Here is a 26,352-nt window from a genome sequence, read left to right on the forward strand (position 1 = left end):
CCTTCCACAGCGCTGGAAACAAAGCAGGAGCTCATTACATATTGTTTAAACCAATGCTAACAGCCAGAAGACAAAGCAAAACATGAAAATGCTCCAGATGCAGTATCTTTATCTACACCTCATCTAAGCCATTCATTTGATCCTTTTCCACAATTATCCTACATTTTCTCTTTAATTCCCCCTTAAACATCTGATCCGCTTCTCCATTGAAGTATGAACTCCATGACTTCAGTCCTGTGGGCTACATTTCTTTGTACCCCACATACAGTACTCAGTAAAAATCCCTTCAATACACGTTCTCACAACTCCTTATGAAAAGCTACATATTGCCTCATCTACAACTGATTTCCACTTTTTTAATACACAGGCATCTAAGAAAACAGCTCATGATTTCCTAAATGTAATACTCAAGAGGACCCTGATTCACACCCTTGATTTTTATGCTAATTAAGCCACAACATCATCTGCTGTGACAGTGAGTCTCATCACACTAAGAACGTGAGGACTGGTCATCACTGTCACTCAATTCATTTTTACCTTCCTGAGTACAAATGTCGACACAAGAGAGTTGTGAAACTTGTCATGTGCCGTTACACAAGAAAACAGACAGGTGCTTACTTGTGATTGCTTTGCACGTATCAATCTGTATCTTCTAGTTACTTTTTGGGCTCAGGAAAATTAGTGTAATTGGAAAGAAGCCTATTAGTAGCATTTTAATCTTATAAAAAGTTTCTCCAAAGAAGTCTCTAGCACTGTAATTTTATCCTTAGATTCTCAAGTAACAATAGTACATTGTAAAGCTAAGGGTTTGTGTACTGATAGACAGGTATTCATTATTGCAACCACTTAAAAACTGTATTTTGATGTCATTGACGAGCAATACAGCACGGAGATTCACTACAAAAAGAACTTCTTTAGTTTTAACAAAACTTGAAAGAACTGTTTTATAAAATGATCGTGCATCTTATACAACCTATTATCCACACACAGAAGGGATTCAGTGTGCTAATTATGCAAAACAATGTGACCTGGACACAGTGGGCAGGGAGAAGGCAAGCACTCTGGCCCTGCAGCAGCTGCTGGATGGCAGGTTGGGAGGGAGAAGATCCCATGGTCAGGGGGCTGTAGGGGACACCAGGGACATGGACACACGGGAGACCAACTGCTAAAGTGAGGCTGACTTGTTAAGTTACACAGGCCTACCTCTAGCTGTCACTGCTTGAGGTAGTGTAAGTGGGGGAGGGGAGGAGGGAAGGCAGGTTTTTAGAAACCTGTGTAAATCAAAAAATGTTCATATAAGGTACAAGGGTTGGGTAGTAGGCTGACAGGAAAATGGATTTGGATGCATGTAGTCTGGGCAGACAGATATAAAGAAAAAAGGATGCCACACAATTCCCATCAGACCAATATGTCTTCAATGTATATTTATTTGCAACCAAGTCCTAATATGGCCATTGGGCTTTCTTAGCACTCACTGCTAATCCTTGCTACAGTTTTAGTTTATTTGATGCTCTTAAGCCAAAACTCCAATCTTGCATAATTTTTCTGAAAGATTTTTCCTCTTATGATCTGTAAGTATAAACAAATGTCACCTCTTTATTTCTCCAAAGGACAGAATTATGTGGAATAAAGATCAACTCTTATAACATGCCTCAGAGACAATATGTCAAAATTGGAAGTCAATTTTCTCTTGTAAGTCAAATGTGAAAAGAGAATTTTGATCTATAGGCAGCTTTTTAAGTATTCCCCCAACTCCATGTCAAAAATGATAATATTATCCATGCCTAATTATTTCTAAGAACCACATAAATTTACATACTGTATTATGCATGCCTCTATTTATCTTCATGAGGCTACTGTATCCCCTCTTACATTAAAGGATAAAGGGCACAATCTTTTGTATTATTGCATAAACAAGTCCTCCCTTCCCTTCACAAGTCACCCCTGTTCTGTACAATGACTTCTTTATTTTTCACAAGTCAAGTGTACAATATTTGCTTCATTTCCCAACTAAAATGAACACGTGCAAATTCGGTCTCTTTCCTGTTAAAGTTAACTTAGATGCAGCATCTCTGATAAAATCCTAAAGCCACATGCTCACTTGGACACAATCTTTAACAAAACCCTGACAGCAGTTGATTTAAAACAAAACAAGTAATAAAAAACAACCTTTGGCCAAGACCAACGGAATCAAAACTATACCCTCTTGTAACCACAGCACTACTGTATCCACCCTTCAAACATGTTTGCTTCAAACAGTACAACCCATCCATTTACCAAAACCACAGCTTATGCCTGATTTAGAAAAGTAAAGTTCAATGCTAACTAAACTACGCAATTCCAGCCAGAAGGCACAAATGCCTTGTCTACGCCTGGCAATTATACAACATCTGTACTGAAAACCTGCATTTTTGAGCGCAATATCAGCAGACCACTGGTGACCACCTTGATACAATAAATAATTGGCATCTTCAAAGAGCATTAACTAGTCCCTCTTATGCCATAGTTGCACAGACAAGAACAAATGGATTAACACACATGACCCAGGAAGAAGGGCTGTGTTGAATTCTTAGCCCATGGAATATAATTACTGTACATATTTAACTTAATTTATTCTCTCCCATTTGAGCAGTTTGTTTCTCCAAAGGAAGGAAAGAACAGGTCCCTGAAATATTCTAGCGAGGTTTCTTTTGGCACGGGGAAAAAAACGTGATCAACAGGGAAAACACAATCAGGCAGAATGTCTGGACTAGGTTCCTTTGTAATACTTAAATAGTGCTCCCCTACTGGGCTTTGCCACAGCACAGAATGGAGAAACCATTTTAGAGCTTAACAATCCAGGCTCCACAGCAAACATTCGAAGAGGAAGAACTCAGAAATTCTAAATACAAAAGAGGGGTGTGTTGAGAAATACTGAATATTTCCCTCTCTCCCTCCAGGACTGATATTTTTCTTCACCATAAGGAAGGTGAAACATGCTAAACCTGAAAACAGAGACCAATACCGGTCTGGAAAGGAACTTGAAAGAAATCCAAAAACTCCTTTTGGCCAAGATATGAAGAGCAAGCCCTTCATGTGTTCATTTTCCTCGACATTACTCCAACACCTGTGCAATTCCAGCATTCATATAATTCATCAATTTTCTTAAAGAAAGATGCAAAGGGACTATCCAGGGTTCCCAAAGTTTTTTCAGTGCGCTGTCCCAGGAAAGAGCTCCACATCCTAACCTTAACTTGTTTGAAGAGCAGAAGATCCCTTTTGAGATGGTGGTTTACCATTGAACTTTTCACCAGTCACCTGAGCGTGTGGATGTGATAGGGGGAGAAAGAATGCTGGAGACGCATAACAGCTAATTTGTCCTCCTCCGAAGGACACAATCTCAACCTGAATCGAGTTGGAAAAGCACTTTTATTTTAGAGCTGTACACAAATGAATGACACTGAATTCCAATACAAAAACAAACAGACAAAAACACCTCATGGGGTCAAAAATCAGAAGGGAAATCAGTGCTAGGAACAAAGAACTCTACATGGCAAACTTCTAAAAATGTTTCAGTTAAAATAAAATCAAGTCACCTTTTCTGGGCTGGGTTCTGTACGTCCAGTTTTCATCGTCCACGTCCACCTGCTGCCCACAAACCGAGAGCTCTCCGTCACTGCGAAACAGCCTCTTTGTCTGCCTGGACAACGAGGAAAAATTTATCCAACTCACAGCACGTGAGAGAGAACCTGAATTTGACTTGAGTCTGAAGGAACCTGAAGAGCCTTCCTTTTTCATCTTCCTTCACATCAAAATCCACTAGAGACAAAGGACAGCCCCGCAAAGAAAAAGCTCGGTGTTTAAAATTGGTCCAGGTCCTTTAAACAGCCTGCTCCTTCCCACCTACTCACACAATGTTGAGAGTCAGGCACGGCTTCATTCAAAAAGATTGCATCTGTGTCACCCAATTACAAAGAAAAGGAGAATGAGAGGTTAAGAAACAAAAAAAAAAAAACCAACAACAAAAAAAATTTTCTTTTTTTACTCTAGCCACATTGTGGTACTTGGTTTCTAGATCCAAGGGATAGCCACAGCCCACCCATAAACAAAACACAAATAAATAAAAGTATAATTTTCAAAAATGATGCAGGGTGTTCATTTCAGGAACACTTGTCAGGACTTTGCAAAGAAGCGAACCACGGCACTCCGACTCTTTGGTGTGTACCTAGCATCCCAAACTGTAATCCTACTCCTCTCCCAGGCATCTTTCCCCGCAAGGGCAGGAAGCCAGCTGTCTGTGGCAGACAGAAGGGACTCCTCAGGCTGGAGAAAGATTCAGCGCCAACCCAGGCGCCCACTGTAAAGTTCACCTGCACAGGTGACTTGGGAAAAATCAGAGTTCAGCTCACTTGTCGCAGCGCAGATTCCTAAACCGCCCACTTGCCCTCTCTCCCGGCTGTGAGCTGCCCAGGATCCACAGGACTCCACAAACAATAAAACAGGCTGCGTGGCGATTGCTTGGATTACAGAGTAAGCACAAGCACTGTGAAAGATGATAGGCTTTCCCCACCCTGAAAGCACCTCATTGGAGCCAGAAAACCCCGCCTCTCCACAGTCAATACTTCAGTGGCAGCTCAAACTTCTGAACTCCAGCAAAGCTATGGAAATGCAAGTCTGTGCAAAATACAGACTACTGAGGATAAATACTAAAATAATAATAATAATAATAACTGGATTATTAATTATCAGACCACGCTTCTAAAAGTGGGATTGTTTGAAGGGGATTTAAAAGACTCTATAGTTATACACACATCCAGCATTCCTAGGTGGATTTAGCAACGTCGTCATCTAAGGAAATGTACTTTCAAAGAGAATAAAACTGACCTGGCTATTCCTTCGCTCCCAGCTTTCAGCAAAGGTGAAATGCCGCCATTCTTGCACATGTTAGCACCTCTCCTGTCTTCCACCAGCAGCAGAGTGTAGGGCTGAGGACCTTCTTCTTCCCGCCCCCGGGTAGCCTCCCCCCATTCCTCTCTGGTTCTGAATGACCATCCTATCAGGGAGCACCAGCATCTGAGAGCTATGCTTTTACCATGTTTCCCCGAAAATAAGACCTACCCTGAAAATAAGCCCCAGAAGAAGGTTCCAGGAGACGACGACATGACTGTATTTGAATAAACGTAGATTGTTGTACATGAAAAAATAAGACATCCCCTGAAAATAAGCCCTAATGTATCTTTTGGAGCAAAAATTAATATAAGACCTGGTCTTATTTTCAAGGAAATACGGTATGAGACCTGGTCTTATTTTGGGAGAAACACGGTAGCAACTAGCTGCAGGCTCTAGTACCCAGGCTCCTATGTAAACCCTTAATCATGACATACAAAATGCCCACAGCCACAGGCTGGCATGCAGTGGAATGCAGCATGTCAGCCAAGGCCAACATAATTCCATGGTCCTAGGCGTATAAAAGTCCCTGCAACTTTCCATCATAGACACTTGAATCAGCCTCCCCTCCCCAAAGTGTTATTCAGAGTAAGGCTAATAAGCAACAAGTAGAGAATTGGGTCCGTCGCACTTCCCTTTGCTCAGCATTGAACATACATATTAAAAAAGATAAATTGCAGTAGAAAATAAACTTTGATTTAAAATGATAAAAGCAGGATTTTGTATCACATATCTACTGCAATTCACTGAGATTTCAAGAAGAGGGCTCTTACAAGCTTAACAGGGCTGGAACATTTCTAGAGAGACGCAGATCGGCTGCAAAGTGTCCCTCAGATGGACAGTTCATTCTACCACAGAAACCAGACAGAGGCCAGGCACTAGGAGTCAAAGGTGAACCACGCAATGGTCCAGGTTGTGCAGAGAGAGACTCAATTTAAAAGCTAAAAGGGGGTCAAATATATGGTGATGGAAGGCGAACTGACTCTGGGTGGTCAACACATAATGTAATATGTAGATGATGTATTACAAAATTGTACACTTGAAACCCATGTAGTTTGGTTGACCATTGTCACCCCAATAAATTTTAATTTAAAAAAAAGCTAAAAGGGCCCTCGAGATCATGCAGTGTAAACCCCTTAATTTACAGATGGGGAAATTCAGACCCAGAGAAAGTATGTGACATACCCAACGTCACAGAGGAGTCAGTAACTGAACCAGGTCATGTCAGATGCCACTGGGTTGGAAGTGTCACCACTTACCAGAGATGCTGGCTCCATCACCAAGTCCTCTGGACCTGCTTCAGCTATTAAATTGGAATGATACCTCCACTGTGATCGCTCTCATAAGGACCAAAATAGTACAAATTATGTACAGCACCAATGGCTAACATCAACATTTCAAAGACCCAGTATTCTTTCTAAGTCAAAGACACTTTTGAGAATCAAAATATAAAAAGTGAAAACGGACCATCGCGCCAGAAAATACACAGACATCTCAAAGGCTGCTTACTGTTGCAGAAGTTCCTGCAGCCCCCTGACACCCGTGCTGTGCGTTCTGCTAGGATCCGTGCTCCCCAAACAAGGAATGCATCGGTCTCCTCCTTGATGTCTCCCTGCTGCAGCTCTATTTTAATTTAGAAATATCTAAGCTCTGAAATAATGCTTGTGCTGTTCTTTATATCCAGGATGTACTGTTGAATGCTCTTCCCCACTCAGCCTCCTCGAAATACCCACACACGCGCGCACAATCCCATAGATGGATTAGTGTCGTTCGTAACCGGTGTGTTTTCCTCTGGCACCTTCTGTTCCCACACACATCTGGGAAAGAGCTGAGGGAAGGGGCTGGAGGGACATTCACAGCCAAGCAACCAAGAAGGACAACTGTCAATTCAGGGATGAGACGCATGACTCTCCCTCAAAGTGTATACACTTATGCTGGATTTCCAAAAAAACTTAATGGATTGTCCATTATGCCCAAAACCTATGGCTACATCTGCACAATAACCCATTCTCCATCTGCGAGCTATTCCACGTTTCCATTATATCAGGCCATGATTATTAATATCTTTACTTATGTAAAAGAAGGTCAAATAAATTAACTATTGTCACAACTAGGTCCGAGTTCCTATGTGGACAGAATATAAGAGTTTAAAGCAGCTTTGGAAGAAACATTTAGATATTAACTATCCATATTAGAAATGTATTCCAATCAGCTTAGGAAATTGCACGTGAGCTCCTCGAAAAGCTATGACATTCATTCAAACCACATTTGTTTGGTGACCAAGAGGAACCACACATTTTAATTATCTGACTATCAACCCAAGAGCCCTACACACCCAGCCCTCCTAGCGCAGGGTCATGGCTACTTGTGCCTTTAACTTCATGTGTATTGTCAACCGTCACGGTAGCGCTGCAGTGGAAAAGCCCTATTTTTAGAGTATAATCTGTTTTGTTTTGTTTTTTTCTAAATAGCTTCAGCTATAATCTTCAATGTAATAAAACAGCATAATTTAACCATTTTCCCCATGAAAATCTACAGGGGAATGCATCCTTCCCAGACCTTTTAAACTGACAGGATGAACAGATTTTTACCCGCATTCCTTACCGGGCAGTGCTTTCCCATCTCCCCGCTCACTGTCAGCCTGTCAAACTGAAACTTCTGTTGTCATCCTGTATGCCAGGAACGGCCTGCTTCCCACCACTTTGCCACATCTGAGCTCCAGGCATCGGGAAATCAGATAAATAATCTTGCTTAAATTATATGTTTAGAGGAAGTCGGTGAGGGATTACAGAATGAAATACATAGGCTTAGTGGAAGGGCTTTGTCACCCCGCTCCTGGGCAGCACCCCGTATCCTTTTACTTGTGGGATGGAAGCCCAGTGATAGAAACGGCTGGACGAGCCGCCTGTGGATAATGCCCCCCCCCCCGCCCCCCGGGTGGATCGATACCAGGTTTACAATTTATTGCCTCTTTTATATTAAGTTCTTAGCACTGGAGGGTGGTGAGAAACTTACCCATCACTACTGACAAAAGGACAAGAAATGACTGTATATTATTTCAGGAATGATTTAAGTAGATTAAAGAAAAGTTAACTGTTAAGAACTGGGACGTTCAAGAATATATTACTGAGGAAGTTCTAGAATCATCTTCTTTGAGAATTGCTGAGTCAAATACCCATGAATTTGGAAAGATTTATTTATGTTTCTACCAAGAGTCAGAGGGATAGATTGAATACATTTGGAAGGTCCTTGCCAAAAGACACAATATTTCATGTTTTAATATATACCCACATCCTTAAATAGGAGTTTAGCTCAAATGGAAGTTTTTGATTTAATAAAAATTGTGAAACACAACAGGATATAGGACTAGACAAACCCCTCAGCCCACTCGGGCATGTAATTGCTGCACCTGCCATCTGTGTAAAATGCCAGCCAAGAGTGGGAACTAATTTCAAGTGCCATCAGTTTTCTGGCCTCAAAGGCCACAAATGAACACTGTTGACTTTTAATTTCCATGTGTGCCTTTTCTGCCCTGACCCTCCCCTTCAAATCTAGAAGGAAGGATAGGACAGACAGAATCCTGGAGGTAGAAACCAACGGAGAACAGTGCTGTACAGTCGAAGCCGGTGGGGTTGGCTGGGGTGGCGGGGAGTTTGGAATGTTTAGGAACAGACGACGGTGAACACCCTATACAGTGGTGAGGAGCGTCACTCTAAGCTGTGTCCTACTGTGAAGCAGCCCTGGCCGGGTAAGAGCGCTGAAGTGTGCACCCTATCAGATTACCACATGAATCACCCAGCCGACCCATAGGGACCTTTGGCTTCTAGGACAGGGTACAGTAGGTTTTCCAACTGTCATCTCTTATAAATAATTTAAGAGTAGGCTTAAGTGGAAATCTTTCTCTGAGATAATTTGTACACTAATAATGAAAGCTTTCCTCAACATCCAGAAGTAAACAATTTGAGCCAGACATTTATAACTAAAAAAGAGAAAAAGCGGAAAAAAAAAAAATTACCCTCAGGGCCATAGCAAGCCAACTCCCATAGTATACTAAATCCTACTTCCTCCTACCCTCTAAGGAATTAAACAACTGACTGACTCAAGAAAGAAGTCATGGAAGACAAAACACAGCCAATTACCTACTCAGAGAAGGGCCTGTTTACAGGGTCCTCCTCACCTACCACTGTTTCAATATTCAAAAGAAAGAAAACTACTGCCTTTGCTTTCAGCTGTACCTTGAAAAGTCAGAAGGGGTTCCTTTTAACAAAATTAATAGGAGTGTTGTTTCCCTGAATGGAAAGATGAAATACAGACCTTTGTAGCTAAGGACTACCACACGCCTAAACCCCACCTTTCAATGTCTTCATGTCTGAGAAGGACTCCTGAACAGATCTGACACTCTAAGCCTCGGCCACATGGTTCCCCCGGGATCACTTGATATGGGATCAATATGGCAGTTCTCAGTGCCCGGGGGCGGGGCGCTGCAAAGGAAAACAGGCTGCTCCTGGTACAGGAGCCATCACCGAGGGATGTGGTGACTGTCAGAAATTACTGTCTATTATTTCAGGAATGATTTAAGTAATAAAGAAAAGTAAACTGTTAAGAACTGGGACGCACCAGAATACATTACTGAGGAAGTTCTAGAATCATCTTCTTTGAGAATTGCTGAGTGAAATACCCATGAATTTGGAAAGATTTATTTATGTTTCTACTAAGAGTCAGAGGGATTGACTGGTGAGCAGTCAAACTCTTCCCCAATCTGAACCAAGAAAATGTCCCCATCCAAGAGGTTCAGAGTAGAAGGTCTCCTAAAACTGAGCACTGACTTTGAGATTCTTCTGATGGAAGAATATCAAAATGAACTCACTCTGAGGTTGAAATAAAATTCCAAATTAAAAAAGAACAAACAAACATTATTTTAATCATGCTCTCCTTTGTGTGCGGTGCCTCTCTGTGGCCTCTCCAGTGATCCTTTTAAAATTATCATTTTTTCTATTTACTCAACCAGTCCTTTGCAAACTTTGTTATGCACACAAGTCAGGAGATCTTATCAAAATGCAGTCTGACTCAAGACTGTGGTAGGGCCTGAAATGCTGAAGTCCTAAAAGGGCCCAAGCGATGTCCGGTCCATAGGCCACCTTCGAGTTAGCACAGCACTGGACTGTAACGCTCCCCAACGGCAGGGATCTCATCTCTTCACCTCAAGTGTCTTACAGTATCTTACACACAACCAGCATTTAACAAATGTTGGTCAAAAGAGTGAACAACTAAACCATCTACTCATTTCCATGTCACCTCTTTCTTTTGATGTTAACATGTTCCTGGACAAGGAGATAAAGACTTTTAAAGCGATCACTTCTTTAGTGATAAATTCCAAAAGATAAAAGTAAAATTTGTAAACTGAAAAAACGTATATATAATCTCAATTAAAGGGTTAATAATAAAATTCCATTCTTCATAAAGTTATACTGCTTCACTTTTAGAAGAAAGAGGGTTGTTGAGTGCTAGGCTGCATACTTTTCTTAGTTAGGACATCTGCTTCCATTCACCAGAACTCCAGAATCCAGTGATCCCGCCCAGAATGTAGGGCAATCAACATGGAACCAAAATCAGACAAGCAAGAGACAGTCTACCTCGTAATCCATACAGACAGGCTGGGTCCTTCTGGGTTCTACTGTGCGAATTTAGTTGTTCTGTGGCAGTGGGAAAATTTTTTTACATCAGTGATTCCTGGTACATGTTTAAGACAAAGAATTTTTCAGTCAGCCTTAAGTGACCTCCCAAAGGGTTTATTCTATTGAACTCTTTTTAAAACTATATTCACTATAGCTTTATACAGCATACTGAATAGATCTGGTTTTTTAACGGACATGTCATCAAGTCAGCCAAACTTTATTGCACTACCATTCCATGCTAAATACATGTTGAAAATTGCGGGTACCAACAGTGATTCCCGTGAACCAGATAAATCTTACGTCCAAAGATATGAGTAAACAGAATTGGGCATAAAGTACTTAAAATTCATTTATTAGTGGTACACAGTAGCCAAATTCAAGTATGTCCTCAAACAGGGAAAAAGACAGAAATATAGATAGATGGATGGATAGATAGATGATAGATAGATAGATAGATAGATAGATAGATAGATAGATAGATAATTATTGCAATTCCCCACAGGTGGGAAAGAGCCCCAATAACAGGATCAGTTAAATATTTATTGATCCAGGAGATGAGCCAGGCAGCTTGATACTAAAGCACAAAACACAGGTCCCTGCCCTCAAGAAGTTTAAGACTTATTGTACAACACAGATATGCACACAACTACTTTTAAAAGAGTGCAAAAAAAAAAATAAGGAAATTAAAGAAGTAGGGGCCTTGAGCCATGCCCCGGGTGTCTGGAGGGTTCTTCCGGGTGAGAAAACTCTGAGCTGAGTTTCTTAGAGGTCGGGGATTTGGCCCATCAATGGTCTCTTGGTAAAACAACTCCCTGGGGTGAGGGTAGGAGTGAGGGAAGACCTAATATGTAGTATTTCCATGGTGTAAAGACTCTCACCAAGGTCAATTTCAAGCTATCAACAATTTCACAAGCAACCTGCTAAAATCCTAAAATTTTAAAAATTGGTTCTCACAGCCTATACACGCTGACTGCAGCATACCACTAAATTTGGCCAACATGATAATTTGGTAAAAAATTAATAGCCTCATAATCACTAACTTTCTTAGTATTAGTAATGGGGGGGGAGGAACCTGTAAATATTACCTTATATGAATAAAGGGTATGGAAATGTGATTAAGGGTCTTGAGATGGGAGATTATACTAGATTAGCTGAGTGGGCACTAAATGCATCTTATAAAGGTCTTTTATCAGAGAGAGGCAGAGGGAAACTTCAGACAGAAGAGGAAAAGGCAACGTGACCAGAGAAGTAGAGACTAGAGCGATGCAGCCACAAGCCAAGGAATATCAGCAGCCCTCATAGGCTGGCTGCAAGAGGCAAAGACAGGATCTTTCTTAGAGCCTTGGAGGGAATGCAGTCCAGCCAACACCCTGATTTCACACTTCTGGCCTCCAGAACTGCGAGAGATTAAATTTGCAATGTTCGTGGTCATCTGTTACAGTAGCCAGAGGAAATTAATACAGAGGGGCACCAAGGGAGAGTTTTACGATCTTTAAACATTTCAGTTCATTTTGTAAGACTTCTGAGATTTTTTATTTTTTTTCAGTCTTACACTTTTCAAACTTTCTAATTCCTTTTCAGGCATTTATTCTGTGTTGTTTATATAAAAGCAAAAGTTGGGAAAACTTGGCTTCATTGGGGATTAGTGGAAACAGCCTAAATTACCAACAACTGGCTATTTATAGAAGTAATTTGACAGAAAAAAATCCCAATAAGAAACTAGAAGTATATACACCAAGTGTCTAAGTAGTTGCCACTGACCTGGTTACTTACAGTGTGACCTTATGCTCTTATAACTTTTTGAATCTTTTAGTCTTTGTCATATTAGTATGCCTTGCTTTCATAATAAGAAAAAAAGCTTCAAACATTTAGAAGTTTCAAGGTTCTACTTCATAAAAATTCAATTTTAAGCCAATTATATCTGCTTTGGTTGTTTGGAAAAAAAATTGTTTTTAAATTTTTTTTTGGCAGCTCTTCCTCTCTCGCTTGCTCTCTCTGGAGAATTAATTTTTTAGAGCAATGTTAGGTTCAAAACAAAATTGACAGGAAGATACAGAGATTTCACATATATCCCTGTCACCACACATGAAAATATTTTTAGTTTTATGTGAGGTAGGTCATAACGTGATGAAAAGTGCTACTTTTTTTTTTTTTTTTGGCAAAAGTGGCATTAATTTGAAAAGCAATGTTTAAATTATTAAGAATATGTAGATGAATGCAATAAATGCAATAAGTAACCTTTAGTTACTTCAGAGTATTTTATCTCAAGTCTAAAGCATCCCTTTTCCCTGGGGCATAACTGAGTGAAAATGAATGAGAAATTTAAATTTCTTTTTTTTTAAAGTGGGGGGAAGAAAACTTGAAAAACTTCTGACACCAGTGACAAAACAGTCATAATGCCCAACTTGCTTTCACTCATACTTTCTAAATAGATTACTGCCGCCATCTTGGTAGATAAATGTAGAGTCAGAAGGAAGAAACCATGTTTCTTCCCTCTAACAAAAACTCTCTGAGATATATATTATCATACATATTTTATACATACAGACACGGAAGATAAAGGTGATAAAATAACTTGCTTCAAGTCCCCAAGTTATTAGGTAGCAGAACTGAAATTTGAACAAAGGTCTGCCCGACTCCCAAAGGTCTTCCCTTCAACCGTTGACAGACACAGCTGTCGGGTCTCTCACCTGGGCTACTACAGTCCTTGGGCAATGGGCTACCCTGCTTTCAGCCATGCGCCCCATCAAAGCTGTGCTTCACCTGCCAGCTCACACCAAACTCTAAGCCCCTAGGCCCTTGACTCATTCTCCTGCATTTGCCGGAACACTTCTCATCCTTTTCACCGGCTTAACTTTCACTCACCCTTCAAAACTACCAGAAGCTGTCTCAGTTCAAACAAGAAATGTTTACTGGAAACGATATCACTGAGCTATTGCTATAAAACAAACCTCCCTAAAACTCAGTGGCTTCAAACGAAAGTCATTTGTGATTTCTCACAAGTCTGAGAAATCTAGAGGTGATCTGGAGGTCACCAATTTCCACTGGTCACGGCTCGGGGTGGCTGTGCTCCAAGGCGGCTGTCCCAATACGCCCAAGACTGAGGAACTCCCCAGGACATGGCACTTGCTTAAATTGAGCGAAGTCCTGGGAACACCGGGAAGACTGGTCACCCTAGGGGTGACCACTAGGTACTTCTCCTCCCCCTCCGAGCACCAGCAGACCAGACCAAGCTTACCTTTCTCATGGCAATGGCATCGAGGAGCAAAGCTCACCTGTACAGCTTCTTCTGTATCACAGCTGCTGACATTCCGATGGCCAAAGCAAGTCACATAGTCACACCCAACATAATTGGGGCAAGACAATACCTCCACTCATGCAAGCGACAGGGAGAGAGTGCCTATTTCTGAATCTCATCTACCTAAGTCACTTAAGAATTCACAGGTAAGCATATGCTCAGCCATTTCCAGAAAGATGCCTGCTACAAAATGAGATCACAATGAAGTCTGAGGAAAGTTCAAAATCTCCCATCCAAGTACTAACCAGACCCGACCGACCCTGCTGAGCTTCCGAGATTCGGCGTGTTCAGGGTGGTTTGGCCGTAGATGAAAGTTCTCAATCTAATTTCCTTATGTAAGGGACAGCCTCATATTAAAGTATAAGTAAAGAAATCAACAGTCTAATGAAATGTTTTGCCATCAGCCTAGTCAAGGTGGGAGAGAGCAATAGGCACAGAGGGGATGTTCAGTAAGCATCTGTCAGTGTCCAGGGTCCGAGCTAAGCACAGTGTCTGGGACACTGTACGTCCCCGAATGTGTGATGGCCTAGCACTGCTCAAGGAGACTCAGGATGTGTCTTAACTGACACTACAGTAGTATCTCGAGTCAATCATGGGCGAACATCAAAATCATCTTTTCTAAAAGATTCTTATTTGATAGTCATGCGTAGATTGGGCTTGGGGTTTTTTGTTTGCTACCTGTATGTTTAAAAAGCTTCACAGTCTATGAAGTCTTCATATACCCCTTTCTCCCAATTAAGAACCCCTAATCTTTGAGGGTGTTTATTTACATATTGTTTATAGATAAAGCTAAGTTAAATACTAGTTCTGTGTTTCAATAAGTAATATGTGAGAGAAAAAGAAAATGAAGAAGTCATTTTTCCAATTCTAATCGTTAAAAATGTTTAAAAGAGCATCAGACACAAAGCATGCAATGAACCTCCTCAGAAGCTTCTGTACCACACATGGGTGTCGCTGGGGCCCAGGTGGGGTCTGAAAGCCTGGCCCTCGTCCGAAGGCCCAAGAACAGACACTGCCTTCTAGTCACTAGGAAAACGAAGTCCCACTCTTCCTGCTGATTGTGTAAGTTCCAGAAGCGAGGGGCCAAAGGAGACCTTGGAGAGGATCCTGTCATATACTTTCCTTTTACAGATGAAACAGGCTCTGGGAGTCTGTGTGAGACACCATGGTGCCAGCTGCGTGGCTGCAGGAACCACATCTCAGTAGTTTACCACTGTGTGGCCCAGCGCCCAACAGGTCTGCGTCACTGGCAAAGCTGGGACCCAGGGCCAGGCACAGTTTAAAACAATAAAGATGAGGATGTACTATAACTACACGGAAAAATCCACTAATCCTCAGAGAGGTAAAGCAATTTTCCAAGGTCACACTTCTTCCCTGGAGCTTGAATCCCACCTGTCTTCACCACTGCCTGGAACCCCCAGAATCACCTGTCCATAGAATGGACACGTGGCATAAAGAAAACATTCTTTCTGAGATTAACAGGGCAAACTGATCTCTCAAAATGTGTTGTTGTTACTCACATGTTAACACCTGGGCTGGAAAAAAAGCTCCAAGAAAGGAAGAAAGTAACTTTCTCATATTTGCAACATTACGTGTAAAAGGTTTAACTTAGAGCAGACTGTTCTATTTAAAATAAGAGATTTTGCCTCACCTACGCCCCACTGAAAATTGTGCGCAAAACCTTGTCTTATACCGGGCCATCCTCAAACCATGACATTGTTTGCCTGTAGTTGACCAGCAGGTGGCAGAACAGAACCATTCATCCTGCAAAGGCAGGAGAGGCTGGGTGGATTTGCCTGGAAGGAGTAATTAATTATATTTAAACACTGGCCAAGACTGGGTCAGGAACCAGCAAAGGATCCTGAAAGTTATCTTATAAAATAAAAACAGTCAAGTATCCACTCACTGCAATAACCTACAGGTTAAAATTCAGAAGTGTCTTTTGCACTTACGCTGGCCAGCATGGGTGAGGAGCTAAAGAAGTATTACTGAGGGGACAGTGTCCAGCCTTTGGACACCCAAAGCACCCACGTCCGTGTTCCCCAAACTTGCCTGATCATCAACATGACCTGGGGATGCTCATTAAAATACAGATCCCAGGGCCCCACCCCAGAGGCACAGAATGTCTGACAAAGGACAGGGACGCAGTCACCTGGTGGGCTTGTCAGACAATGTGTGGTCCAGCATGTGCCGTATAACCTAATGGGTGATCCTGAGATGGGCACTGTCATAACCTGCCCACAGGTGAGGAATGGCTTCCCAAGGCAGTCAGGTAAGCAACAAGCAGTTGGGCAGCACTAACCAACCTCTCACTGCTCAGCATAGGGTAGAGGCCCCACTGCTGCCCACCAAGATTTATGTTAGCTGGGGGACCTACAAGGCTGCCCCACCTGAACCCGTCCCTCCTTGTCACCCAATACCCCCTTTCGCCCATCTCCCCTCCCCTGGTTCATTCCTGCCTCCTGATGGCTGTCTGCAGCATGAATGAAGGTGCTCACCCTGGAGTTGGGACAGTCCTGGCTCAGCACTCCCTCTTCCTCAGCCCCTTGCAACTTGTTCACTCTAATGCTTCCATTATGCTCTACGCACCTCCTAAATGGAGAAAACAGCCTCACCACAAGTTTGACTGCCCACCCCGACTGGACCCTCATTTTTCTACATATTTCTAGTCCTACCTTTCATATCGTCCTGGCTGTTCTAAGTCTTTAGATTTTCCCTTAAGCCTTACTCCCACCGTGACATCCAAACTCAAAGATAACTAATCTCCCTATGAACAAACCTGAGAACAGGCAAGACAGCCCTCTAATCAAACCCAGGTTTCTCAGCCCCCACCAGAGGCCAACCTGCCCTTCTAGACTCATCTCAGGGCCCCTTCCTCTGTAGCATCATTTCTGACCTCCAGAGTGGCTGTCTGTTCATCGATGTATATCGCCTCCATCCTGAGAACTCTCAGGGCGCCATGAAGCTGGTCATACAGGATTCCTTAGTTTGCTGTAGGTAACTGGATGCCTACCCACCCATGTTATCCATTCTCCTGCCCAGCAGTGATGAACAAGTCCCTGAGAAGAACATTTTTAATTCTGTGAGTGTTCGGTAAAAATTTACTTAATAGATAATGTAAGAAGGCTTTATCACTTTGCACTCCCTCCTCCCCTCTCCCCCCCAACAACACATGCTGGTAAAACATAAGGGAAAGCACAAATATTTTAATCAAGCTGAGCTGGATTGCAATCTTGGTTTCAACATGTATTTATCGACAATGTGACCTTGGTCAAGCCTCTCTGAACTCACACACACACACACACACACACACACACACACACACGGAAAGCAATACCGCCACCTAGTGGGGTTATGAGTCAAGCACGTAGCAGTGTAGGAGGCTCTGGATACCCGGGCAGGGGGTGCCAAAACAATGTATATACATGACTTGTATTTATCTTTTGTTATCGGTGTACATTATTATAATTTTAATAGTTTTTTCCTTTCTTAAAATGTGTATACTTTTTTTGGCACCCTCTGTATATGGAAATCGTTATTGTTAGACATCTTTTTGAACCTGAGAATGTGCAAAACATAATTAGGAAAAGGAACAGGTAAGAGACCACTGCTAACATTTTTTTCAAAGGAAAAACAAAAACAAAAAAACCACTGGTAACAAATACTCCACCTGTGGCTTACACCACAGAAAAAAGGGGTAAAATTACAGAAACTTTCAAATACGATTTAACTTTGAAAGTTACCATTTGAAAACATCTTTGGAGATTTTTGCACAATTACTGCATGACAATTAATGTATTCCCGTAGCCATAATAAAACTAAAGAGAATTAATCATGATCCTCAAGAAAACTGTGCTACTCCCTGCTCCCCAAAACATTAAACTAAATAAACCGGATTATCACTTTTAAAGAATACACAGGAAGTTTCCGCACTGACACGGCAAGGTATACCTGTCAATCCAGCCTGCATAAAAGAAGATCACTGAATGAAAATAGTAGAACAGAGATTATTTTTATACAATAGTAATGTATAAAAACTAAACGTTGGAAGGTATCAGGTATGCGGGTTGCTAGTCTAAAGGAAAAATGTCTGTGGATATATTTCATAGGGTGGCCTAAATAGTTTCTAAAAACATAATAGAGCATATCAAGCATGGTATCTAGGAGTTATTTTATAGCTTTTGAAAAGAAATCCAGATAGAGCAAAACGTTTGCCTGTGAACAATAATGAACCTTTCTCCAACAGAATCACGTATGCATCATTCTACATGCTAAATACCTCAGCCACATGAGACCAGTTCCCCACAGCCTTATAAATCAAAGTTTACTTGTTTCCTCATTTTCGGTTATGGACTTGCCCAAACTCTGTCATAGCAGTTCACTTCAAATTTTAAAAATAAAGGTTCGTTTCATGGAACCTTGATGAATCCCATCTGAAGGCCATTAAAACATACACACCCACTTCCACACAAACCAGACAATCAGTAGAATGCAAAGACTCATTTACCCTCCAAGCTGGAAGTTATCCCAGTAACAAAGAATTCGCACCTCCCATTGTACACAGAAGGTAGAGAAGTTTGGTGACGAAGCCACTGTCACCTGGGTAGTCAGGGGCACTGTCAGGACTAGAACCCTGGTCTCCTGGCCCCCATCCGGGCTCTGCACACATCAGGGCTGGCTCTGCAGTAAGTGAGGCCCCCTTGATACTCTTCAAGTACATCAATGAGTCATGTTTCCGTTTCCTCAAACTGTTCCAAGTGGGCTTTGGTAGCACAGAGTTCATTCATTCATAACATTCGTACAGAGTAGTGACACACTTAGGAATTACGACTTACCTTCAAATCAGTGAAGCCAGTGGCTAACTAAATCTAAAAATAAAAAGAAATCTAACCTAAGCACTTAAAATACTTCCTTTCAACCTACTGTAAAACAACAGCCTATTTAGGAGATGAAAAGTGAGTCACTTCTTTCATCCAGCAGACAGGCTCCCCAGGCACAAACTCATGCACATTATACTTCATGGGGCCTTTTAAATATTTACTTGTTAGCAGTATTCTTCCTTTCAGGTCAAAGATTATAGTACTTAGCAACACAAAGAAAGCAGAGGGATGTAGTTATGAATTAGTAAACGGCTCTGCCAAGCCTTCCATTTGTTAATTCAGTCCAACTTCAAAGAAGATTTTAAAAGGAGGTTCAGCTGTCAGAAATTAACCCTAAAAAATTTACTGAATCAAAAAGTGACTTGGCTAGTCTTTCCAGAAATGGTGTTAAGGAAAAACTGCTCAGTTGTAGGTAATGGCAGCAAAAAGTCTTGTCTCTTCCTATGCAAATAAGTTTGTTTAACTCAAACGAAGTTTTTAAAAGGTTTTTTTTTGTTTTGGTATCCACAGGACTTTCCCAGCCTTTCATATGCTAATGATGCTGTAAATTTCCAAGGATGGAAATTTCGGTTTATTTGATCACACTTATTATCTGGGAGGGGGGTTGGGAATAAAACAAGAGCAACACACTACGACACTGGTTCAGTAGCTTCCAAGCAACAGAGTGGAGAAAGGGCTTTTCTGAAAGCACCCTATATTTTTGTTCTTTAGCAGCAGTGGACAGTTAGACTCCCGTTCACAATGATTTCAGGAGAAGGTGGGAGTTTCTATTAAGTCAAATGGGAATTGGGAAAAGAAGCCTAAACAGAGCTAAATCCCTGAGAACTGAACTTCTCATTGCTAACAGGACTGCCAGTTCCCCTGGGCTCCCAAGATCGCTCCCCGACTCTAAGCTAAAACAACCCCTGTACCTGTTCCTGCGGAAAGACTCGGAGTAGCCGTGTATTTTCCCTGAACCCTTTGATCTGTATGCTGTAGTCTATTGCCATGGTTTTCCACCGTGGCTGTACATCAGAATCACCTAGGGAGCACTTAACTCTACAGATGTTGGGCCCAGTGCCAAATCCACAGAATCCAACATGATTCCCAAGGAGCAGCCGCCAGAGCTGAAAACCATTGTTCTGCTTCCTAGGATGATGAGGTCAACAGACAAATAATTGATTGTAAATCAGGCACATTGACATTAATAAGGAAAGGGCGACAGAGCAAGATTTTCATGAGTCCCCAAGTTTACAGACTAATCAACAGCATTCACAGGTGGCCTTTTTTTTTTTTTTCTCATGGGCCATTTTCACAAAGAAACAAATGCGTATTGAGAGGAGGTACAGTGCTTAGAACCAAGAGTGCTCCACAAAGCTTGTTCAGGGGCCAATGGCTGCAGCTGGGGGGCTGCTGCTTCACACATGAGCTAAGTCCCAACCGCCCCACACAACTCACATGACTGTACTTCGAGGCTCAACATTTCATTACATGTCTTGACCCTTTGGAGATCACCTGAGAAAGTCAAAACCAGTAATGTTCACTGTGCCAAAGCCGAGACTATTGTATGATACATAGAACAGGACGTAGGCCTCTGTGGGGTATCTCAGAAGGAGGCCCCACACCTGTGAGATAGAAAGTGATTTTTGAAAACCAGTTTTCTCCGTAAATTATATTTACTTATCTTGTACATGTAGGCCTTAAGCAGAGTATGTCAGAATAGAGAAGAAAAGAGTTGAAATTAAAGATACCGTATATCCCTGAGAACAACACCTACCTGGACAATCAGCTCTAATATGTCTTTTGGAGCAAAAATTAATATGAGACCCACTATTTAATTGTATTATATTATATTATACATCTTATATAAGACCCGGTCTTACATTATAGTAAAATAAGACCAGGTCTTATATTAATTTTTGCTCCAAAAGATGCATTAGAGCTGATTGTCCGCCTAGGTCTTATTTTCGAGGAAACATGGTACATAATTTTTTTTTAAAGAACCGACTTCAATATAATAGGGGACCCTGGAATAGATTATAAAAACAATCTTTCCCTCTTTCTTTTTTGAATTTCTTTAATCAGCAGCAAAGGTACACTGAATGGGTAAAGAGAGAGTTGAGAAATGGTTAGGAGACGACACTGTGAGTCCTGATGGAGATGACGGGTAAGAGAAAGGGAGGCGTCCAGAGGCTGCCAAGGCACCTGGCTGCCACACCACCTTTGCACATGCACGTGCTACAGGACTTGTGTAACTGACACACAGACATAGTTCCAATATGATCCACCTTTCTCCACCTTATCAATAGCATGACATTTCTGGGTCTCCTTAACACTGCCTTCTTCCCAACCCCAAGAAGATACAAAGGTCATACACCTCTCTTTGAAAGCTTAACACAAACATATTCAGATCAAAATGACCTCTTCTTTTGCAGCTCCCATGCAAAGCAAGTGGAAAGCCATTTCTTTGGCAAAAAATCTGAAAGTCTGAGGTATTCAAGGATCAATCTGATATATGCAAAAGAACAGGGCCTGGTATTTAGAACAGACACTGTGTGACCAGTGGAGGAAGCCTGGATAAGTTGCTGAAACTCTGGGCATCTAACTGTAACATGAAGAGGCTAAATTACCACCCCTGGGGCTCTCCCAGCTCTAAGTCTAAGGTTCCCTGATATGTCACATTGACTCTTTGCAGTTTCAACAAAGAATGCAACATCCCAACTATTGTTCAACTACAATGGGAAGCCTCCAGGGTCATGTGGAAATAATTTTTTAAATGAAAGCTTTTTCATCAACTATATGAAAAGCACATAATAAATCTAAAAATAGACTAAAAGGATTAGTGGACAAGTACAGAAAGGATTTTGATGGACTAAGTGGATTGCTGAACTCGCAGGACATATTTAAAAGCAAGTGAAGAAACTGAACAGTATTTCATTTGTTAAAATGCTTACGATTATAAAGGGGTGATACACATTGGGCAAAATATCCAAAGTTCTTGAAAAACTCGACAGCACCACAAAATGACATCCCGAGGAGCTTGCTGCAATTAATTTACGTTAGAAGAGCTGCTCCTAAGGGTCCCAGATTCAAGGCGGCCGGGAGATAAAGGGGTTCTCAAAGCTTCGATGAGATAACCTGTAGAGGCAGCAGCAGCAAATTATTCCTAACTTGCACGAGTTAAGTGCGACAGAAAAACAAAACAAAACAAAACAAAAAAGCCTCTCTCAAGGAAAGTTTCAAGTGTACAGGATTCCCACCTTACAATAAAAAAAAGTTAAAACCTCCAAATACTGAGCAGAATACAAAAGACTAATATGCCTTACTTCTAGCAGGCCCTCTGTCAAGGACATTCCCTTTTTGAGTTGTCATTTTAACGGTAGCATTACCCCTCTTGCTTCCTTTAGCAGCTGCATATTAGGGAGACCCAGGAATGAACATCACGATCCATTCAAGTTAGTGCAAGAAGTGGACAAACCAACTCTAGTGTGAAACCGTTCAAAAGACGGAAGACATTCTCAAGTTAAAAAGCAATTAAGTATGTGCACTTCCCTGTATGCATGTTATCTTTCAATTAAAAGTTAAAAAGAAATCAAGAAAATATAACATTGTTTTCTTAAGTAACATACAGTATAGCCTTATATCAATTTGACAAAGTTACACTTAAACATCAAGATATCTACTAAGTTTTCCAATCGGTCATCTTGGGTTACAAGTAAAATACTGAAGAAAAATTCAGATTTATAAACAAAAAGTCAAGGAATAACAGATATCATTTGTAATAATGTGAAAATCTAATGTAAACATAAGATCCCCTATTTCTTAGTTTTCCAACTCTAGGTGTAGAAACAAATTAGTGTTTATTTTATTGAGCTAGTCAATCATTGATCAAGCACCTAAAATCCTCTGTGAAGACCATCCTTTCTTCATTTTCCTAACACCTCAGTGAAGCTGCGTGCCTGGCTGCTCTTCCAAACCTTGTTAGTGAATCCTAACAGAACTAGCCCATACAGGGCGAAGCTGCCACCTTCGTAAGGATCTCTCTTTCTTCTGAGTGCCACTTAAAAAAATCCCTGAGCATGGGCCCTTTTCCCACAATGCTCACAGATTCTCATTTGTTCAAACAGGACTAAAAGGATAGCACCTTTTCCTTGTAGGGTGGGAGAAACTACAGGATTCCACTAATGCTGAATCCTGCCTCTGCGCCTTCTGAGATGACAGCACCGTCACACACCAAGCTCTATAATGAAGATGAAATGACAGTAAATGACCTTCTGCACATTTCTTCCCCGCCCCCCACCCCTTCTTCCCTACTCTCTGTGTGTTCAAGTTTATCCAGCTGTAAAATTAGGATCAGATTTGTTTACCTCTCAACACAGGGACACGTACATGGCAACCTAATAAAACATTCTGAGCTACCTAATTGTTTTTCATTCTGTCATACAGTTTTCAAAACAAATTCTACACAATATGGTGTTGTATGGTAATCTGCAGCATATGAAAGAGATTTGGAATGCTTTAAAGTCTTTTTTTCTGGTATAGTATATGCAGAAATAATGGTGCTAATGAAGTTAGAATTGGTTTATCTAACGAAGTATGTAACCCAGATACCCTAGAAACCTCCAGTTTCTCGTTGAGTGCTTGAGCTACCTTGAGATTATCAAATGACAGATGTTTGCTTTGGTCCAATCTGATTTCAAAGCAAGGTCTCAGGTTGGGTTAGGTTAGTAGAACCTGTAGAAGAAACCAGAAAGTAACTTTCCAATATCACCTATATGTGTTTCCTGTTGATGGGTGCTGAAAGAATTCAGGATAGAATACTTGGATACCCAGAAGAAAATGTAGCACATTTTAAAGGAAGCAATACAGAGGTGTTCTGATATTCTCTTGCTGCCTTCTTTCAACTTGAATTAGCAAAACCAACCACAAAAACTGTTTATCAGCACTATAAAGGGTCATTAAACTCTAGGTTGCTGAAAGACAGAAACCTAAGAACTTTCTTTCCAAATGTTTTTAAACTTTTATTTTTTAATCAAAAGAAAATATTGCTAAGCAAAATCAATTCCAATCCAGGCTTTCTTAGGTTCAGACTATTTGTTTCTTATTAAATTACAGTACATTTAAATGGAAAAATAATTTTGAGTGCTTTTAAAAATACAGAATTTTATTTAAATTTCCTTATCTTAATGTTTACAGTAAACAGAACGTTCAGAAACTTAGATCTTAATATCCTTATTAAAATTTATATGTTTTACAATTCTAGGAACCAAAAGCTTTAATTTGTGAGAGGGAAAATTATGTTTTACAATAATCCTAACTTCCAATGTTTCAAAATGTTTTTAAAAACTTCATCCCACAAAAATCGCCACTTCGTTCTGCAATATGATATGTCTCCATATATCACTGTGCATCAGAATACAATACGTACTTGGGAAAATCTGCCTCTATTTCTAAATCATGTATTCATCATCTGAAAGTATTTTGTCGTGATAATTATGAAAACATTAAATTCAATAGAAGACAAAATATTTTATTCCAATATTATGGGTCTTCATTTACCTTTTAAGAAATTAAATGTACACAACAGAATTTATATTAACTGGAAAACCATGACTATCAAATCTGATTCCACTATAAATCTAAACCATTTATCCTGTAACTTTGATCTACGAGCAAAGGAAATCTCACCAGGATTGTTAGGCATGTTTTGATTATTCTCCTTGGCCTGCCTTTTAATTCTTTTTTTCAAACAAAGCAACAATATCCACTGTTATTTTAAAATGCTGTTCAGTTACATTCTTCAGTTTTATGTATACCCAATCTCAAGCTAAACCAACACCCAGGTCATTAAGGAAATGTACAACACGCTTTGTAGTCTGTTGGAAAACCCTTTAACCTTTTGTCACGCATTCAGTCCCATCCCTGGACACATGTTGCTATTGCTCAACTGCACGTGTCATGCAGAAAAAAAACATGTGAGGAATACGGTTCTTTAAAAAATTACTATTTTGATAAATGTAAAATAATGACTAATATCAGCCACAGGAGCTCTTCTTAAATCAGGCAAATGCACTATAAAAACTCAGGAATTCATTTATTTTAACAACAGAAACAAAAACTAATGTTACAGAATAAGGAAATATATGTGCTCTAACTTCTCCATATGACAGTCTATCAGATTACAAACCACTAAAGGGTGACAAATATATCATTGTTCCTTAGGACTATGAGACAGCACCATGCATACTGAAAAGTGACAACTAAGAATTAAACTGGATTTTTTTAAGATGTGAAGGTGAAGCATCAGATTCATTTTTTAAAACATATTTTGAAGTTATTATCAATTGGTAAGAAGGTACAAAGAAATGTACAGAGATGTCCCATGAACCCTTCACCCCGCCTCTCATAATATTAACATTTTACATAACTATATAATATCAAAACCAGGAAAGTGACATTGGTACAATCCACACATTTTACTCATATTCCACCAGTTATATATGGAGTTGTTTTGTGTGTGCGCGTGCGTGTGTGTAGTTCTGTGCAATTTTATCACGGCACTTTGTAGAACCACCACCACAATCAATATAACATCCAATAAGACCCCTCATGCTACCCCATTATAGCTATACCTACCGAATCCCCAACTCCTAACAACCACTAATCTGTTGCTCATCTCTATAATTATGGTATTTCATGAATTTTTTTGAACTCAGCATAATTTCCTTGAGGGGCATCCAAGATTTCCACTTTGTGTATCAGCAGTTCATTCCTTTTTATTACTGAGTACTGTGTCATAGTTTGTTCAACCACTGAAGGATATTTGGGTTCTTTATAGCTTTGGGCTATTACAAATGAAGCTGCTATTAAAAACCATGTACAAGTTTTCATCTCTCTGGGATATGTGACTATGAGTGCAACTGTTGGGTCATATAGCAAGTCCATTTTCAGTTTTAAATGGAAGTGCCAAACTATCTTCCAGACTGACTGCATCAGCAATATAGGAGTGATCCAGTTTGTCCATCTCCTCACTAGCATTTGGTGTTATTTTTTATCTTAGCCAGTCTGAGTGGTATATAATGGTATCTCATTACGGTTTTAATTTGCATTTCGCTAATGGCTAACAATGTTGGACACCTTTTCATAAGCTTATTTGTCACCTGTATAACCTATTCAGTGAAATGTCGGTTCGTATCTTTGCCAAGTGTTAGGTCTTACAGATTTTCTCCTCTGCTTTTTTTTCCTAGAAGTTTTATACTTTACACTTAAGTCTATGATCCAGTTTGAGTTAATTTTTGTATAAGGTGTACGGTTTAGGTCACGGTTCATTATTTCACCTAAGGATATACAGTTGTTCCAGCATCATTTATTAAAAAGACTATCCCCCCCTTGAATTGCTTTTCTCCTTTGTCTGAAATTAAGCACATTGGTATGGATCTACTTCTGAATTCTCTACTCTGTTCCACTGATCTAGTTTCTACCCATCCTCAGTACCACATGTCTTGATTACTGTAGCTACACAGTAGGCCTTAACTTCAGAAAGATTAGTCCCATCTTATTTTTCTTTTTCAAAGCTGTTTTGACTATTTGATGG

At 40.5% G+C, this 26,352-nt stretch overlaps 1 protein-coding gene across 6 annotated transcripts in view; it reads right to left on the bottom strand.

Moving 5' to 3' along the window:
- The window catches only part of NHSL1 (NHS like 1), a 214,780-nt gene that overhangs the window by 120,969 nt on the left and 67,459 nt on the right, over positions 1 to 26,352 (bottom strand). Inside the window, exon 1 of one of the 6 annotated variants that reach the window (XM_019732758.2) lies at positions 3,576 to 4,462. The exons of 4 other annotated variants lie outside the window; for them this stretch is intronic. In XM_019732758.2, the coding sequence (XP_019588317.2) occupies positions 3,576 to 3,777 (202 nt within the window). In that variant the 5' untranslated portion in view covers positions 3,778 to 4,462. Of the gene's footprint in view, positions 1 to 3,575; positions 4,463 to 26,352 lie in introns of those variants that run through there. One more of the 6 variants, XM_019732760.2, reaches the window with a different exon arrangement.

This window comes from Rhinolophus sinicus, linkage group LG05 (genome assembly GCF_036562045.2).
Source record: "Rhinolophus sinicus isolate RSC01 linkage group LG05, ASM3656204v1, whole genome shotgun sequence".
Taxonomy (NCBI): Eukaryota; Metazoa; Chordata; class Mammalia; order Chiroptera; family Rhinolophidae; genus Rhinolophus; species Rhinolophus sinicus.